Source organism: Papio anubis, chromosome 12 (genome assembly GCF_008728515.1).
Source record: "Papio anubis isolate 15944 chromosome 12, Panubis1.0, whole genome shotgun sequence".
In the NCBI taxonomy this organism is placed as follows: Eukaryota; Metazoa; Chordata; class Mammalia; order Primates; family Cercopithecidae; genus Papio; species Papio anubis.
Genome location: NC_044987.1, coordinates 65,737,804 through 65,757,123, shown reverse-complemented (window position 1 = coordinate 65,757,123; position 19,320 = coordinate 65,737,804). Strand labels below are relative to the sequence as shown.

The 19,320-nt window shown below is 43.3% G+C and overlaps 1 protein-coding gene across 25 annotated transcripts in view; it reads right to left on the bottom strand.

Annotated features, from left to right (window-relative positions):
* The window catches only part of DNHD1 (dynein heavy chain domain 1), a 92,547-nt gene that overhangs the window by 30,147 nt on the left and 43,080 nt on the right, over positions 1–19,320 (bottom strand). For 17 of the 25 annotated variants that reach the window (XR_002517100.2, XR_002517099.2, XR_002517101.2 and 14 more), the window contains exons 10-19: positions 15,546–15,811; positions 15,212–15,455; positions 11,033–11,190; positions 10,436–10,561; positions 10,069–10,345; positions 5,723–5,850; positions 5,423–5,621; positions 4,938–5,032; positions 4,144–4,351; positions 78–203 (exon numbers count right to left, since the gene is read on the bottom strand). Coding sequence is in view for 22 of the 25 variants with exons in the window: in XM_021926154.2 (XP_021781846.2) it covers positions 78–203; positions 4,144–4,351; positions 4,938–5,032; positions 5,423–5,621; positions 5,723–5,850; positions 10,069–10,345; positions 10,436–10,561; positions 11,033–11,190; positions 15,212–15,455; positions 15,546–15,811 (1,827 nt within the window). In the remaining 3 variants the exon portion in view is untranslated. Of the gene's footprint in view, positions 1–77; positions 219–4,143; positions 4,352–4,937; positions 5,033–5,422; positions 5,622–5,722; positions 5,851–10,068; positions 10,562–11,032; positions 11,191–15,211; positions 15,456–15,545; positions 15,812–16,076; positions 19,233–19,320 lie in introns of those variants that run through there. The other 8 variants (XM_031653261.1, XM_021926153.2, XM_021926152.2 and 5 more) reach the window with 6 other exon arrangements.

The window sequence follows — 19,320 nt, the reverse complement described above, 5'->3', positions numbered from 1 at the left end:
CCACCTCTCACCCCCATCCCTCTGGCACATCCTGCCTCAGGTCTCACCCATCAGCCTGACTAGAGGCCTGCACTTACCCAGGCCATGCATGATGGCCATCCACTCCAAAGCTATTTTGTTTAAGTCTCCTGACTTTTGGATGGCCAGGATCTTGGACAACACCTGAAGACTTTCCTGGATGGAATCCTGCAGGTTGCTGTAATCTAAGACAGAAAAAGCTGAACTGGCAGTCAGATGGGGCAAGGGCCGGGGCTGGGGGAGAGAAGAGCAGACCAGGGGGACCTTCCAGGAGAGGCAGTTACAGAGACCCTGATGCCCTTGCTATCTTTTTTCTTTCCTTTTTTTTTTTTTTTTTTTTTGAAAAAAAGCCCAGGCTGGAGTGCAATGGCATGATCTTGGCTCACTGTACTATGCTTCCTGGGTTCAAGCAATTCACCCGCCTCAGCCTCCTGAGTAGCTGGGATTACAGGTGTGTGCCACCACACCCGGCTAATTTTTTGTATGTTTAGTAGAGATGGGGTTTCACCATGTTAGTCAGGCTGGTCTCGAACTCCTAACCTCAGGTGATCCACCCACCTCGGCCTCCCAAAGTGCTGGGATTACCATGGTGAGCCACCATGCCCAGCTGCCCTTTCTGCCTTTAAGGATTCCATCAGTCAATATGTAGAGCCTATAAAGCACTTGGGTCTCAAAATGGTGAGAGAAGAAGCTCCTCCTTTCCCAAGGCACTGTGGGCAGACTCCAGGCCAGCTGAGTTCCCTGACTAGCTGCTGTGAGTATCAAGCTAACTCCATGGAAGTGGTTTGTAAGAACTAGGGCCTCTAGCCTGGGAAGAGGGCTCAATGGCTCCAGGACCCTACATCATATTTCTATAGCAAGAATGCCCATTCTGTCTTAAAAGGGGTCCTGGTAGAGAAGCTGAGAACAAACTTTTCTCTATAGTCTTAGCACTTGGCTCCCTGGTGCTGCTTAAAGAGTTATCCCTTCATGCCACAAGTGCTTGGTTAGACTAGGGCTGGAAATGAGGTAGGGACACTAATTGGGGTAAAAATGAGAGAACAATCAAGAAAGGAGGTTTATTCAGACAGATGTAGAACTCTCCAGACATCCCTGGTGGGAAGAAAACTGTCTATCCCCTTCCCTTACTCTTCCCCATGTGAGGAGGCAAAGAGGCCCATCTTTTATGCCCTATGGGAAATGAGGCAGGCCACAGCCCTCCACACAGCTACCTGTGTAAGTGTACTTCAGCTTTCCTCTGCATATCCACACAGACCTCAAGTTCTCACCTAATTGGGGGAAGGTTATGATGAGGTAGCGTGAAGTCTCACTTGACCTAGATCTGAGCTGTGTCTGCCAACATGATATATAAAAAGCACAAACTTCCTTGGGGGTGATGGTCCTGATATTATACTTTCATTTTCATATATATCCTTGTTCTCATTTGGTTAAGAATCTAAAGGGGGAGATTAATAATTTGTAGGTGTGCCCAATCCTGTAACAACCTGTCTTCTTGAGGTAAGAATTAAGTACATAACAAGTCCATCATTTGGGGTTTATTTGGGTGAATGAAGTCACCAGCTTCATGGTGTGTGGCCACTACAAAGATGTTGTCCTTGGTTAACATGCCCAGAGTTAACAGGAAAAGAAAACCTGGTACAGAGAAAGGAGAGAACCCATAGGAAGAAACCTCAACCATACAAGTGCTTGGTGCAAATGCTAGCTTAGAGAGAGAAGGGAAAACTGAAAGGGAGCAAAGGTGGAGGAAGGGCTGTGAGCTGAAGTAAAGACTGGTAGGACCCAGGCTGGTATCTGAAATTATGCTCACAGACATCCCAAGGCCCAGATTATCCAGAGCCTTTACTCTGCACTATGAATTTTTATTTATTACTTTTGGTAGCAGAGAAATCTAAGGATGAGGCAGAAAAGTGGTAGAGATCAAGTAGGAGCAGATTGGCAAAGTGTAGAACCAGGGTCAGAGATGGGCAAATGGATTAGCATAAAATGTGCTCAGGACAAAAGTGGGAAGAGAATCTCCTTTCAATCTTGGTGCAAATGTTAACTGCAGACATCCAGCCTTTGTGTCAGTCAACACCAAAACTTACAAGTCCTTAATAAGGGAGATGTGAACAAAGAGGCTGGGTGCCATGTATCAATGTGCTGCAAATGGCTGGAAAAGGCACCCCTAACCAAATACTGGAAATAAAGAGGTGAAAAGGATAAAGAATTTGGGTAATAAGGAACATCTATATTAGAATAGAAAGGACCTACATTCTCCTCCATGCAGAAGTTGAACCAGTTACACATCTTGCCTAGTTGACTTCTACATAGCTTGAGTCCACCCACTTTTCTTTCCCCATTGCTACTATCCTAGTCTAGACCACTATTATTTTTCACTTGGGTTATACCAGTCATCCCTTAATTGATCTTTCAATTGCCATTCCTTGCCTCCTTTCAATCCATTCTCCATATTGAAACCAGAATGATATTGTTAAACTAAAATCTGATTATGTTACTACCCATAAAAAACATACAGTGACTCTCTATTGTTTTCATGTTATTGAGTAAATTCTTAATGTAACCCACAAGACTTTGCATGATCTGATCCTCTCCAGTTCTAGCTGCTCCATCCCCTCCTCCACTATTATTTGGGATCCAGCCACAGAGAAACAGAAACAGAAGCTCATGCTCCCCATTCTTACCATCAAATATACCGACTAAAGCCCTAACTGAACTGAAACTCACAGATTTCAAGCTATTCTTTAGAAGATCCAAACATTTTTGCTTCCACTAGTTAAAGTGTGTGCACACTAAGAATAAGAGTGTGTTTGCGGATCTATTTATGTGAGTTATGTTGTGATTGTAAGTAAAGAGTTGAATCTAATATTGTAACAACCACTGACACATTGGTGGGGGAAAAGTTGCTGTTTCTATGGAAACCACAGAAAGCTTCAGTAAAGGCAAACTGATTAAACATATGCTATTAGGTATAGGCAAGTCAATTTTTTATAAACTGAGAACTTATAATAAAAATCTAGAAAAGCTCTGGACTCTGAGACAGTGTCTTCTATGTAACTCCCAACTGTCTCAATTTCCTTGGAAGTCCTCTCCCCACCTCCCTCTCTCCACACGGTACCCAGCTCCTGCAGCTAAGGCCCTTCCCTTCATAGGGACTTTAAAAGTGTCTTCATGTTGCTGCCCAACTTTACAGAAAGTGAAAGCAGAAATAGTAGACAATGCATTAATGCAAGAAAGGCAGTGAGGAACTATCAAGTCAAATAAAAGCTCTTGTCATTAGCTTAAAAGGTTAGTAAATGTACATGCATATATTTTGCTAAAATAAAAATCTTAAACTATGTATGCATCATTAGATTTTGGATTCACCAACTGGGTTCCAGTTGTGTTGAATAAGAAAATTTCTCCTCTATTGGCAATGCCCCAGCTATATCATCTTGGATGCTTATGTAAATGCTGTTCCCTTTGTCTGGTCTGCCCTTCTCACCTGGCAAGTTTGGCAAACTCTTACTCCTTCAAAGAGTCAGCATAAGGCCTCTGCCTAAAGAAGACTTCTCTGATTCTCTCTCTGGTTCTTTGAGCTGGTCCTCTCTCTGAGATTCTACTGCCCTCGGTAAGGTGCTCCATTTTGTTTATCCCTATAATATTGTCTGTCTCTCACTGGACTCAGAAATCTCTGAGGGACAGGGATACTGTCTGTAAGTCTCAAGGTCTCCCATGTAAAGTTTAGCACAGAGGATGAAGGTTTGATGAGGGAGAGAATAAAGAAATGAATTAATGAATGAGGCATAAAATTAGACAGCAGGGTGCAATCTAGAGGACAGAGCATTGAAAGGTGTAGATAACTGACCATGAGGAATTTCTGAGTGTAGGCAGAAAGGGGAGGAAGGACCTTTGCTGAAGGACCCAGGCATTGAGTAGAGACAGGTTAGGGGAAGGGGATCACAAGGAGATTAAGACAGTAGGGGGCTATATGGAAGACACTGTCTCAGAACAGACTAATGTCTCAGGCTGTCTAGTAAGGATGGGGCCCTGGCTAGAGAATCAGATCTGCCAGGGCTTGATGGATATGGTGGATGAAAATGGCCCCCAGCAGGGGGCTTTCACTAGGTCACAAGGACTGAGTCTCACCTGAGAGGATGAAGGTGCCACTATCTTTGTCCACTACCTCCCACTGGGGGCTGCGGAGCACCTGCCTCTTGGAGCGCTCTGAGGCTGGGGGCTCGTAGGGTACATGCAGGATGAAGTTGAGCAGGCGCAGCTGGCGCACTTCCCAGTACCGCTGCAACTGCTGTATAGTCTCTTGGGCATGAATTCGTTCGTTTTCATTTTGCCAGACCTGGAACAGCTGGGTCTCAGGAACCAGGATTGGGCAACTGATTAGGGGATAGGCTTGGAGCTGGGACTTGGGGATTGGATCTGAGGCAGAACTCAAGGGTCAGGGCTCAGGAGAGTTGAGGTGTCAGAGATGAAGGGAGAGGGGGACCATCAGGCTTCAAAGATAGACCATCAGCAGCATCTAACTACCTTGCCCTGGGGCCACTGCTTTGGAACCCCCACCTACTTTTGCAAGGCTCCAGTTGAGCAAATACCTCAGTCAGCTCATGCTCTCTGGGGACAAGATAAGTGTTGGGGGGCACCTGCCATTCTGTTCGCCCACAACTTCAGGGCTGCCACCCACTTCCTTCCCCCATCAGGGACATACTCTCAGTCACAGGGAGTCTGGAAGCACCCAAGAAATCCCCATCTGGAGATTTAAAGAAACTGCTCCTGCCCTTCAGGCAGGTTAGCAGTCTCAACCCCCATTAAATCCCATGCCAAACACCCACCACCCTCTTGTCTAAAGGGACTGCTGGGCCTTGACTGGCTTTATTACAGGTCCTGGCTTTGGACCACTTCTCTCACCCCCGTACTGCAGGCCCCACCTGGTTGATTCGATCTGCAAACTCCAGCAGTGGATAAGTAAGCAGCTGGCCCAGCGTTAGGAGTTCTATAGTTTGGAGACTGCCCAGCCCGAGGGCTGGAGGTAGAGAAAACAAGTCAGAGCAACACTCAGTATGTGACAGAGTCCAGCCCATATCCCATATCCCAGAGCCCAGCCCAGCCCAGCTTAGACCCCAGATAGCAGATCCTAGAGCACAACACAGAGTCAATAGCTTAGAACCCAAGGTCTAGAGCACAACTCAGAGCCCAGAGGTAAGGCCCCAGCCCAAGCCCAGCCACCATCAGCAGAGAGGAGGTAGTAAGGGAAGTTAAAAATTTTTGTCCCAGTTGAGGAAAAGAGATTGAAATATGTGGGAAAGGTAGGGACAAACCTGGGGAGGAAAGGTGTTTCCATCACGAGCAGCAGGAAACTGAGTTGTTGCATCGCTCTAACCTTTCCCCCTCCTCTGACATTAACCAAACATACCTCGCAGGAGACACTGGCAGTTCAGACTCTGTGGCTGGAGGCTGCCCAGCTTAGCGAGCAGGGGCAGGTAGCTGCGAAACTCCCCCAGGATGCGCATGCAGTGCTGCAGCACGGGGCTGTTCAGCCCCAGGGTTGTGCTCATCCGTGCTGCCTCTGTCAGCCAGCCCTCTGTCTTCTCCTGGGCCATAGCTAAGCTGAACTGCAGGGAGGAGGGCTCACTGTCAGCTTTAGACTCTTCCCCTTCCACACCACTGTAGTCCTCCACTCCCAGACAAGAGCTCCAAGGAAGGGTGTCAGCACCTTGGCAAAAGCCATGCACTTCCACTCGCTGATGTTTTCAGAGATGACTCGGTACAGGTGCCATATGCGCTGCTGCTGCACAATAGGACGTGTCCCACAGATTGGCAAGGGCACAGGAGTCTCATCCTCTGTGGGGGAGGATTGACTGAGACCTGGGCTGCTTGCAGTGTTGGGAGGGGGGTGGTGGAATGATCAGTCAAGAGCCCATAATGACAGAGGTAGGGTCCAGAAAGTGATGGCTGGGGATAGGGGAAGTGGAGTTCCAAATTGTTTGGCTCAACAATGGAGGTGGGGTTAATCCAAGGAACAGTTACTCCAAGGAAAGACCATCTGAGAAAATGTGATGGCAGTGAAAGGGAAGAGTTCCTCTTTTATTAGTCTCCATCTCACTCACTCCATTCTAGTCTAGTGACACCGGACTCTATTATTGCTGAGATGCACCAGGCATGTACTCTCCTGCTAAGGGCCTTTGACTGGCAGTTTATTTCTTTCTGGAACACTCTTCTTTCAGAGAATCACATGGCTCGTGCCCTCACCAACTTCAAGTCCTTGTTCAAACAGCATCTTCTCTTTTTTCTTTTTTTTTTTTTTTTGAGACAGAGTCTTGCACTGTTACCCGGCCTGGTGTGCAGTGGTGTGATCTCGGCTCACTGCAACCTCTGCCTCCTGGGTTCAAGCCATTCTCCTGCCTCAGCCTCATGAGTAGCTGGGAATACAGGCTCATGCCACCACGTCTGGCTAATTTTTATATTTTTAGTAGAGACAGGGTTTCACTATGTTGGCCAGGCTGGTCTCGAACTCCTGACCTCATGATCTGCCCGCCTCGGCCTCCCAAAGTGCTGGGATTATAGGCATGAGTCACCAGCCCAGCCAAACAGCATCTTCTTAATGAGGCCTATGCAGGCTATCTGTTTAAAAATTCCTAGCTACCCTCCCTGGCATTCTAGACCCCTCTTACCCTGTTCTACTTTTTTTTTTCCTCTATCACTTATCACTTTCTTATATACTACAGAATTTGGTTATCATCATTGTTTATTGTCTTTCTCTCCCAACTAGAAGTTTGGGTTCATCAAGAAAAGCGTTTTGTCATTTGTTCACTGATGTACCGCAAGCCTAGTGTACACAGTAGTCTGTCAACAAATATGTGTTGAATGAATGAATGAATGAATGAATGAATGAACTGTCAGCCCAAGAGAAAGTTCAGCAAGATGAATATAAAAAAAGATCTGGCCCACATAGAGGACATGTCATGTTTACCTCTGGCCATTATCCTCCACCCCTTCATCTCACAGGGTACTACATTAGTTCTTAATCAATTAAATCAATTATTTATAGTCAGTTGTGAGATATGTGTCAAAAGGAATTTATAATTAACAATAATTATAGTATCGAGGTTTGCAATTTACTTAAAAGACAACAGACATCTCATTAACTTGAGTGGGACAAAAAGTGATAGAGTCACACCCAAACGCTGGGCCTCATGCATCTTACACATGTGCACATCATCCATTTTGGAGATCTCAGAATATTAAAAAGCTGGAATCACTAGGCTATCAAAGCTCTGATCTGACAAAAAGTAAAATGACAGTAAATCTGAATTCTTCCAGTCTTTGTCTAAACTCAAAGATATGGCTAGAGTCCCATATAATCTTTGACAGCAGTTGTTTCAACATCAAATATTGGACAAATAAACAACTTCATCTGTAAGAAAGAGCAGACGTGATATCTCCAAACACATGAAAAGATAAAAACAAACTGGGGATTAAGAGCAAATGTCCTTTGATGGACATTTTCTGGTATCTACTTGATAATTTCCATGCATTTTAAAACTTTTTATCTGAAAATGAGTTCTGATCTTTAAAGTTGTAGGAAAAAGTAGTAAAAAAAAAATTGTGTACCTTCTATCTTCCATAGGTATAGATATATAGCTATACTGTTTATCTTTGCCTTTTGTTGACATTTTACCCATTTGCTTTATCATTTGCATTCACCTGCTCTGTGCATGGGCATGTGTATGCACATATTCACACACACGATGTTTTTTTCTGAACTATTTAAGGGCAAGTTACATAAATACTCAAGTATGCATTTCCTAAGAATAGGGATATTCTTTTATATAACCACAGTTCAATTCCCAATTTCATATATTATATTGACACAGTATTTTAATCTACTGTCCATATTTCAGTTTTGTCAGTTGACCTAATAATGTCCTAGATAGCATTTTTTTTTTTTTTTTTGCCTCAATTATAGCATCTGGTCCAGGGTCAGGTACTGCATTTGCCATGTCTCTTAGCTTCTTTAATCTGGAACATTTCCATAGCCTTTCTTGCTTTTGTAACAGACATCTTTGAAGTATACAGTCCCCATTTACCACTTTTTTGTTCACAGAAAGTTCCTCATGTTGTGTTTTTATGATTTTTAAAAATGATACTCATGCTCAGCTGGACTACTACATAAATGATATGGTATCCTTCTCCAGTATCACATCTGAAGGCATATGACATCCCTATGTCCTTCATTGGTGATGTTAATTTTTAATCAGCTGGTCAAATTGTCTGATTTCTCCACTCATTGTTGTTTCTTTTTCTTTTTCTTTTTTTTTTTTTTTTTTTTACAACAAATAAGTGATCTCTGGGAGAAACTCTCTAAGATAGTGCAAATATTCTGCTCCTCATCAAATTTGCCCTAGATTTGGCATCCATTAATCCTTATCTGATCTGGTAATTACCATGATGGCTACAAAATAATATTTTTCCCACTTCAGCCTTCCTTCCACATTTGCCAGTCAGCTCCTGGCATTTTACTGTAAGCATGAGTCCTCATTTCTCTCTCATTGATTTATCTATTTACTATTACTAGGGATAATAAATGCCTTTACTTCAATAGCTTAGAATTTATTACTGTACTTACTTTGGTGATCAAATTGTTCCAGATTTAGCCAGTTGGTATCCCTTCTGAATCCTTGTGATATGCTCCCATCACTTTTTAAAACACCTTAATACTTTCTTACTTTCTGGTATAAAAAGACACTCTAGGTTCATCTTGTACCTACCCTGCCACAGCCCTGGAATCATCCATTTCTCTAAGGAGCTCTGGTTCCTTTTAATGGGGAATGATATTAGAAACTAAGACCTGAGCACAATATGGCTTCTTGCTACAGTGGTTTCTTTGCTTCGTGTCCTCTTCAGCAGATAGAGATAGCAAATGTGTGCACATGTATATACACATAAACATACAGTTACATACATATACATGTGTACATAAGCATGCATACACATGCAAAATGTGTGTTTTAAAATGCAATAGAAATACAAAGTGATGCCATAGGAAATGGAAACTTATAAAACAAGCTCACAACATTTTTCCAGAAATCAGAGAAAAAGAATAAAAGAATGAGTGATGATAAAGAAGATAAAATCAGTGAGTGAGAGAGATTCAGTAAATCCAACAAACATAAGAATTCTGGAAGGAAGGCCAGGCACAGTGGCTTACACCTGTAATCCCAGTGCTTTGGGAGGCTGTGGCAGAAGGACTGCCTGAGTCCAGGAGTTTTAGACCAGCCTAAGCAACACAGTGAGTCCTCATCTGTACAAAAAATACAAAAATTAGCAAGGCATGGTGGCACACACTTATAGTCCCAGATACTCAGGAGGCTGATGTGGGAGGATTGCTTGAGCCTGGGAGGCTGAGGCTGCAGTGAGCTGTGATCATGACATTGCACTCTAGCCTGAGATCCTGTCTCAATTGTTTGGTAACGGTTCTTATATTTGCTCTGGTCTCCTTCCAGAGCCCACAGAGTTGTTTAAGAACAGAAGGGAACCAGCTTCTACTATATGGAAGAATTGAGACCAATAGTTATGTCCTAGTCTCCTCCTGTGTATTAGTGAGGCACTCAAGTAGCCTCCTCTCTATACCACATTGGCTGGAGGAAGTAATCTGCTAGAGCATCAAGACCTACTCTTATCTGGGGTCTGCTAGCTGGTGTAGGATTGTGTTGAACAGGGCTACACAAAGGCTAAGTTCTATAAGGAGGGCACTCTTACATTTCTCCTGCACATGCTTTTAGCCCCTGACCCTATCACATTCTGATGGAACATTCACTTGTTTGCCTTCCTTATCAGACTGTGAGCCCCCATGCCCCCACCCTAAGCACAACACCTGCCATGGTCAATATATGATATTTTTGTCCTGAAATTTTCATTTATAAAAGACACCAATGAAGGTATGTGATTCCCAAGGCTTGCTTGGGGTCATACGGGACACAGAACCCTGAGTTCCAACTCTTGTTTCAGTTGATGGGTCTATCACAGAGTGATAATGGAGGGTGCGGGGATCCTCAGTACCAGTGAAGATGACATAAGCGTGGTGCAGTTCACTGAGGTCGCTGACTGTGTTCTGGAACTGACGCTCTAGGGAGATGAGCTGGTGCTCAGTACTCCTCTGATCTTGTGTGGGGTCCATAAAGGGACCGGAGAGGGCCTTCCCAAGCAGGCCTTCCAGCTCTGCCAATGCTGCTGCCATCAGCTGCTGCAGCTTGGGTATAATGGCATGTCGCTTGCTGAGCAGGAACTCTGAAGCCTGGCTTTTCTCAAACTGAAATGCCTCCCACATATCCAGAAGCTGTGGGGCAAGCAGAGGGCAGTGGAGTAGATGTGGTCGTGGGGGAGGAGGGCGGGGAGGGATGGGTGACTCCCTGAATTGCCTTCTCACCGAGATGTCCAGTGCTTCATTCTCAGCACTAAAGAGGCTAAAATGGTTGCGGATGAGTTCATGGAGTGCCCGTACGTATTCCATTCGCTCCTCCAGCTCGACGTACTGTTCGTTGGCTTCATTCAACTGCAGGAACTACAGCATGAGACCAGCAGCCCCACAACCCTATGTGCCTCTTTGGGCCCATCCCTGAGGGCAACTCCCACCTTTTGGAGTGAAGTCTCCAGACCCAGTTGCAGCCTTGTAATCAACTGGTGTCAGGAGCAATCTAGGATCAAAAACCTCTCTGACCCAGATCTCTCTGGTGAAGGGTCCACTTCTCACCCACCACCCCATTACCTTGATGACAAGGCAACTATTTTCTATCTGACTCACAGAGAGCACAACTCTCTCATCACACCAGGGCCTCCCTGTGACATGAGGAACCTGAGGGCCACGTGGACAGGGTAAGAATTAGCAAGGGTAGATCTCTTAGGTGAGCAGTTTAAGAGCATCAGGCCCTGATGGGAGCTCAGCAGAGACCTGAAGACAGTGTGCTGACCTTTTAAGCAGGATGGGCCCTGAATAAGCTGGGAAGGATGGATGGGGAGAGCCCACCTTCTGGGTGCACTGTGCAATGGCGTGAATATCTGAGTTGATGGTTCGGAAGACATGCATGAAATTTGTGAGCTCTGTCATGAGTTGTTGACTGAGGCTCCAGCACTCGTTTTGCACCTGTGCAAGAATGTCCTTCCTTATGCTGTCCAGCTTGGATTCTGGAGACAGGAGAGTAAGGTGTGAGGGGATGCATAAAAAAGAAGGGGTGCTGGGGACAGTGATGTGATCCACAGTGGGAGTAGGCTGAATGGCAGGTCAGACCATTAATTATCTCGTTTAATGCTTGTTGGATCCCTGCTCAATGTCCAGTCAGCTGCTATGCACTGAGGACTGTGCTCTATACCGGTAGACAAGAGCAAATGAATGAGACAGAAAGTTTCCCCACCCTGAAAGGCTCATAATATGAGGCAGAGACAGACATATAAATGAGCAATCACAAATCAGAATGATAAATCCACTGTGAGTGCCTGGGAGCCTTCAGCCAGCATAGTTAAGAGGTGGGGGTGCCGGGGGGTATCCTGAGAAGGCTGGGCAAGGCCCCTTCAGAGAAGAAACATTGGAGTTGGATGTGTTGAGTAGTTAATGCTCCAAAAATATGAAACAGAGTGTGCAAGGGTATGGAAATGACATGTTTGTGAATAGCAGAATACCCTAGCAGAGATAAAAGTATTCTGCTTTTGGAGTCTTACTGCCCTTGCTCTAGAAGAAGGGGGACCAAGAAGGTAGTATGATCTGCCTTTTGTTTTTAAGGATTAAAGTAAAGAAGGTCTCAGGTGGAAAAGGGGCTAGAAAGTAATCCTGGAAATTGCCCTTGGCAGTATGAACAACTTTATTATCTCAGAGGGCAGGGATAACACCCATATGATACCTCATGAAATCTAAGATCTGCTTGTAAGAAGTACCATTATTTTACATACCACTAACAAAGAAAAAACTGATGCCATCTAAACTCTAACATGTCTTCAATCAGGAGACATCTTTAAGGTTCAGAGATGTTAAAATATGCACAGGATGGGAAAACACAACATAGAAATCTGGTACACCAAATAGAGTATACAGTGCTTTCTACATACCAGACACTATTTCAAGTACATTAATTATATTAACCTATTTTATCCTCACAAATTCCCATTGAAGTAAATACTATTATTTTATAGATAAGCAAACTGAAGCTCAGAGAGGTTATGTAACTTGATCAACATCACACAGTGGCAGAGCAAAGATTCAAACTCAGGCAGCATGGCTCCACTCCATTACATTTTAAATACAAATATGTTTATGTTATAAATATAAATGTAAACATATATAAAATATGTTTATATAAAGTATTTAAAAATATATTTTATATTATGTGTGAAGTAAACTGGCCAACCCTCTATTAGCATCTCTGCAACTAGAAGGTAAAATAGTGAGTTTGGGGGACAGATAATTGAGACATACTGGGCATGTCACTTTCAGAGACTTGAAGGAAGTAACCAAGACGAATGGGTACTAAGACCTGAGATTGAGAAAACTTACTGAGAGGAAGCCTATTGAGGGACAACCTATATCAGACAGAACACAAAGATCTAAACTCATCCTTTTTCACGTTGTCCCTTTGGAACATAATAGTAACTAGGCCATTGCAATGCTGCCGCGTTGTTTTTTTTTTTATGGTGCTGCTTTTGGAGCAGCAACAGGCAGATGAAGGCAGATGGGAGCTCAACAGTGACACCATATGGTATAAAGGAACAATGCATTGATTAAAAAAATATATATATATATATATACACACACACACACATATATATATACACACACATATATATATATATATATATATATATATATACACACACACACATATATATATATACACACACACACACACACACACACACCAGGACTCCTTTGGGATTAGAAGCTGGAGATGGATAAAAACAGATTTAAGAGATACTTAGGGGGCAAAAGAATGACAAGGATTTGGTGACACGTTGGATGTAGTAACATCAAGGAGAGGGAGGAGTAAAGGGTGACCCCAAGTTTCTGGTGAAGCTAATTCATCAGAGTGTATAATTATGCCATTCGTTGTTCAAGCGAGCTCAGGAAGAAGAGAAACAACAGAGTTAAGTTAGAGGGTTAGATAAAATTCAATCAGCAAGAAGGATGAGAGTAGACACAAGGGGATAAGGTGAAATGAAAAAAATTATTGAGCACCTACTGCATGCCACACTCAATGCTAGGAGTATTGCAAATAATATCTCACTTAATCATCCCTACTATAACCCTGTGAGTGACTGTGTTATCATGCCTAGCTTACAAACAGGGAAACTAAAACACAGTAATCTGAAGTTACCAAGCAAGTGAAAAACAGAGACAGGGTTCTAAATCCAGTGCTTATTTCTCTCCACCTGCTCCTCTTGAAGAGGCTAGTTGGTCTTGAACTGAGGATCAAGAAACTAACAAACTAGAACAACAATGAGCTTTCTGGAGCAGCAGTGAAGTAAAGCCTGACCAAAACAGGACCAGAGAGAAGGCAAAACAATCATAGGTCCTCCCTATTCCTGCCTTGCCAGCCCGAACCCCTTGTACAAGAGCAGGGAGTTTCAGTGGCCTATTGGATACCTAATGATACATGTGCTTTCCTCTGTTGAGAGCCAAGACAGGGAAGGCTAAGCAAGCAGAGCATTCAAGCAAACTCTTTCCAGGCCCCAGTGGCTTCTAACCTTCATAAAGAAAGCAGGCCTGGGGAGCCATGGGTCCAGTAGAATTTAGTCTTCACAGGAAGTAGATACTATTGGCTATTGCCATCCTTGAGGCTTGGTGAGGAAAGAGAACAACCTCCATATTTCCGAAAAGAACAAATCACTGGCTTCCCAATCTACCCCACTGTGAGCCTCTCTATGGCGAACTCCCAGGCTGAGGCACTAGCTAGTACACAATAGCATGAGATATCCTTCCTATGGGAAGGGAGAAAGAAGATAAAAGACTAGGTCATAAACCAGATTTCTCAGAGACCCAGGGATACGAACAACTGGGCATTGGCTTAGTAGGGGTAAGAAGTGTCAAGAGGAGGGAACCTGAGATGGGATGAGGAGAAAATAGATAGTAGAATGCTCTTGAGCCCCACTTTCTATATAGAACTTTGCGAAGAGACTATCTTTTAGGGTGCCCCTTGCTAATATGAAATAGTCACAGCAGAGTAGAAATCATACTGCTATGTGTTGTAGTAAAAAGAGGGGCAGATATAATGCTTACCAGTTTCCCACAACTCCCAAATGGCAGGGAATACAGAGGATAGCAGAGAATTGATAGCCAGTGGCCTGGATGAAGTTCCTATGTTGAGGGGCTAGGGACCCTGAAGCAAAAGCCGTGGGGGTAGCCAGCCTAAGACAGAGACTGGATGAAGGATTCACTAAAACCCCAAGGATCAGCTATGCCAGCAAATGCCAAGGCAAGGACGGGTCAGCAAAGATAGACACTCCAGGTCCCTATAAGGCCAAGAAAACACACCCCAGCTCTACCAGCCCAGGACACAGCAGCACCAGAAGCAGCAATGTCAGAGGGCAGAGACCAGGCAAGGAAGTATTACACCTCGGAAGCCAGCCCACCAGCCTTCCCCAGTACAGGTGGCACCTTGGGAAGGAACAGGGAGAAAAAGACATTTGAGAGTAAAAACAACCCAGAACTATAGTATAAATTTTCAATTGCCCAGATACCCCAAATAGACTGAATCAGACCAAAAGTGACTTCTTTAAATGAAAGGAGCTTTCTTTAATTGGAAAGGTTACATTCTTTCACTACCAGTAGAAGTTAGGACTACAGAGTAAGACAAGATCAGTTAGAGAGTAGCTTTTTACACACGCAAATTGTAGTATAAATTTCACTCTGCTACATGCAGAGAGAAGGCACCCTAGATTCCCAAGAACCTGTAAAGACACTGAGCTTAGTAGCCCAAGCACAGGAACATGATTCCTAAGGAATACAGGGTATGAGCAGAGACAAAACAGAGAGGCTGGCCTCTGCAGTGAGCATACCTTTGATGGCAAAGGAAAGGGCCATCGGGCTTTGGAAGGCTTCATAGGTCCAATAAGAGGCCCGCACCGAAAGGTCTCTGGAGGACATTCCAGGACCAAGGCAGGCCATGTGAATAGACGTACAGAAAAGGGAAGGAGGAGAGGGAAGAGAAGTAGTGCTTACCCATCTCTGTCTGTACATCACGGCAGCTAAGTAGCAGCAACTTGCCTTTTGTGAGCAACTCGACAGGCATACTGGAGACACGGGCCTGCCAAACATTTAGGCGGCTCACCAGTGTCACGTAGTTCTTGATGGGACCACCTCTCATGTCTTCCAGCTTCTGAGGCACCCAGGATTGCAGGAATTCATAAATGCCTGTTATCCAATGATGTTCCCTGCAGAATTCCTGCACCTCCCACAGCACACCCTAAGGGCAGACAAGGTGTTTAGGGCAGAGGCAGGTGGCTATAATGGGAATTGGTGGGCAGTACCCTATCCCTTAAACCACTGTTCTCACCTCCAGCAGCACCTGTTGTATATTCAGTGCCTGCTGGATCTGAGGGTTGTTGTTCAGATCTTCCTCCAGCTGCTTATAATTGCGGGGGAAGTACTGGCCCCGCAGCCGATACCCGTGGACCTCCAAGATACCAGCAATTGGGTGAGACTTCCAGGGCCACACCAATCCTACATTCGGGCCACAGAAGATGCTCACAGCATCGCTGGGCTGGCCCTGGAACTTGGGCATCAGAAATTCGGTTTTTGAGTCCTCCTCTTCATCTTCTTCTATGGAGCACATGCCATAATTGTCTGTGAGTACCCTCCAGAGCCCACAGACAACCTTCCCTTGTCTTTGCCCTCAGTGTGTACACACACACACACACACACACACACACCCATTCTCTGCTCATGAGTGAGTTAACACATACATCTATATCACAAATGTAAAATACCAGACCCATGGAGGGGATTTATTAGTTAGGGTTCATGTGCAAATTACATAATTTACTCTAGCTAGTCTAAGCAGGGAGGGACTTATTACAGAATATTAAATGGCTTGCAGAATAATTAGAAGAGCTAAGATACAAAACCACTGTAGGTTGAGCATCTAGCACTGCATGCTGCCTGGCAAAATGGGATGTCACTGTCACACCGTCAACTACAAAACACACTGCCTCTACTATGATCCACAGAATGGATGGCATATGCCCTGACTTTCCCCCACTTAATTCAATTCTGAATCAAAGTCTTTTGTAGATCTAACTGGTGGATCCTAAATTGTATATGACACCTAGCTGCAGGCGAGTCTGGGAAGTGTAGTTTGTAGTCTCCGGCATCTGCAGAACATAGGAGTTGGTGGGAAGGAATATTGAACATGCCAGTCCTCAGTTACCTGTCTTAAGGAATATTCTTGAACCTAGCCACTCATTAACTCTTTAGGAACAGGTTAATTGACAAGTTTAGTATTTGTGTTAAAACTTGACACAAAAGAAAGGAAAGAATTAAAATGTCCAGAAATAAGAGCCATACTATCCACACCCAAGCCCTGTAGTACTCTTAGCTGATCTCTTCTCTTCTCCAACTGTACTCACTCTCGAGGAAATCTCATCCAGCTTTATGACTGTAAATACTATCTATTTGCTCCCAAATTTATCTGCAGCCCACATCTCTCACTTAACTCCAATCCCATTTAAATAACTGCCTACTTCACTTCTCTATCTGGGTGTCTAACATGCACCTCAAATTTAACAGAGCCAAAATGAACTCTAATTCCTCCCCGCCAAAACTGCAGTCTTCCAATTTCAGTAAATGGAAACTCTGTTCTTCCAGTTTCTCCAACTGAAATCTTTATAGTCACCTTTGACTCTTTTTCACATACAACACATCCCCCCATTTAAAAATCCTGTTGTCTCTACTTTTAAAATATATCCAGAATCCACCAATTCTCACATTTACCACCACCTGCCCTTCTCCCCCATCCCAAGTCACCATCATCTCTTACAGCATTATTGCAAAAGCCTTCTAACTTTTCTCCCTGCATTGGCCCTTGCCTCCTACACCTTGCAGTCTCTGCTCCATATAAGAACAAGAATGATCCTTTAAAAAAAACGCCAGAAGAGATTCTGAGAAGATGATGGCAATGGCAGCATCATTTTGAAATCTCCCCCAAATGCCCACATAAAAATGATAGAACAATTAGATAGTAAAACCAAAAATGCAAGGTTAACATTTTTTAACAAATGAGGACAAGGGATCCTCATAAATCCTAAAATACAAGTAGGTAGGGTCAAACCACCTGCAACCTCAAAATACACATGGCATCACCATTTGTGATGAATGATGCAGAGGGAAACAATGAAGCAACAGATGGACCTAAGAATAAGAAAACCCCCAAACAGCCATCAAGCATTTACTGGGAGGCAGAGGGCCCATTTGAGAACAGCAGGTAAAACTGGAAAGGGGTTTTACCCCCTCCAGGAACAGGTGAGGTAAGGTCTACAGAAGCTTAAGTAATCTATGCCCTGTGTACTCTTGAAACCAAACACTCAGGGCTCCCTTTTGGGACAGAGCTTGTCATGGAGAAAATCCTGGGAATAGAATAAAGATTGAGCAGCCATAGTGAAAAAGGAAAAGTCTAGATGAAGGTAGGGGAGGGAAACCAGAAAACCTCAAAAAGTAAGCCATCATTTTTTTTTTTAATACAGAAAAACAATAGAAAGTGAAACTCAGAGGTCAGGGAACTATTTTGAAACAAGTCTTCTTTAGAAAGTTAAGAAATGCTAAAATTTCCAGTTTTCTATGAACAGCAGAAAAGTATCAACATCAAACCCCATACCAAGCTTTTATAAGAAAAAAACAAAGCAAGGTGTAGAATAAATCCCTAGAGACAATGAAAGCATGTCAAAAACCAGAGCAAAACTATAGCCCATTTCAAAACAAGCTAAAAGACACTAGAAACATGATAGAAGTCATGAGAGGACACATATCAGAATTAGAAAAACTCAGAAATTATGCGACAGAACTATGGAAAGAATTAGAAATGAAAGAAGAAACAATTTCATAATGGAAATTTAACTAAAATGGGACATAAGAGCAAACAAACTCAAAGGATAATTTCTTAAGAAAAATAGAGGGCAAAATAAGGTAACTATACAACTAAAAAGGAAATTAAAAAATTTTAGAAGATTTCAAGAGAAAGGGAGAAATACTGGGGATGGGTGAAAAGGATCTAATGTATCAGTAACAGGATTCCCCGAAGAAGAAAACAAAGCAAGGGAAGAGAACAAATATTAAAAACTGTAATTCAGAAAAATTATGCTGAAATTTAAAAAAGACATAAAGCCACATTTTGAAAGAACATACCTGAGAATTCTTCCCCAGAATGTTCAATACCAACACATATTCTAACTAAAATAACTAGATTTCAATAAAAAAGAAAAAAAATCTAGGCAAAAAGAACAAGTGATTTTGTAAAGAAAATAAAATTACATTATCAGAGGCTTTTTGATAGCAACTCATAATATCCTAAGAAAACAGAATAACATATTTAAGATATGCAAAGGAAAAAAGTATAAACCAACAACTTTATATTCAGCAACACTAACTTTCAAAAGGTACAAATTGTTATCAACATAGAAGGACTTCAGAATTTTGTTCCTACAAGCCCTTCCTGAGAAATGTAGTAAAAAGTGACCTTCGGACAAACAAAATCACTAGAAATACCTCAACACAAGGACTGCTGGCGGGCTTAAAGATATTGAACTAAGATTAAGTGAGGGATAGAAGGGAAAGAGTATAGTATGAAATGACGATGTAGAGATTGCTGGTGATTCTCTTGCTTGCCAGGTGGACAGAGACTACCTGAAGAATGGAACTCTGAAGGCACATTGGTTGATTGCCCAATAGCTATTCCCTTCTCCCTTCCTCTATGGTTGGAGAACTGCCTTCCACGAGACACTGAGAATGTCAGTCATTTATTTCCCAGCCTTTCTTACAGCTAGAGGTAGACACATGACGCAGATTTTGATGGTGAGATGTAAAAGTGAGTCTGACGAGGAGTTTCCGGAAAAGGTTCCTTTTCCTGGCAAAAAGTGAGAATCAGACACAGAGCTCTCTTGTTAATCTTGCCTCTCCTTTTCTGCCTGATTTTGCTTGAGAATGGGATGCTCGACATTGCAGCTTGTCTTGCAACTATGAGGCAACAAGCCTGAGAATGAAAAAAACAAAAAAACAAAAAAACAAAAACCACTTCATTGCGGCCTCCTCTGCCACACATACCTCTCTTACAGAATTGG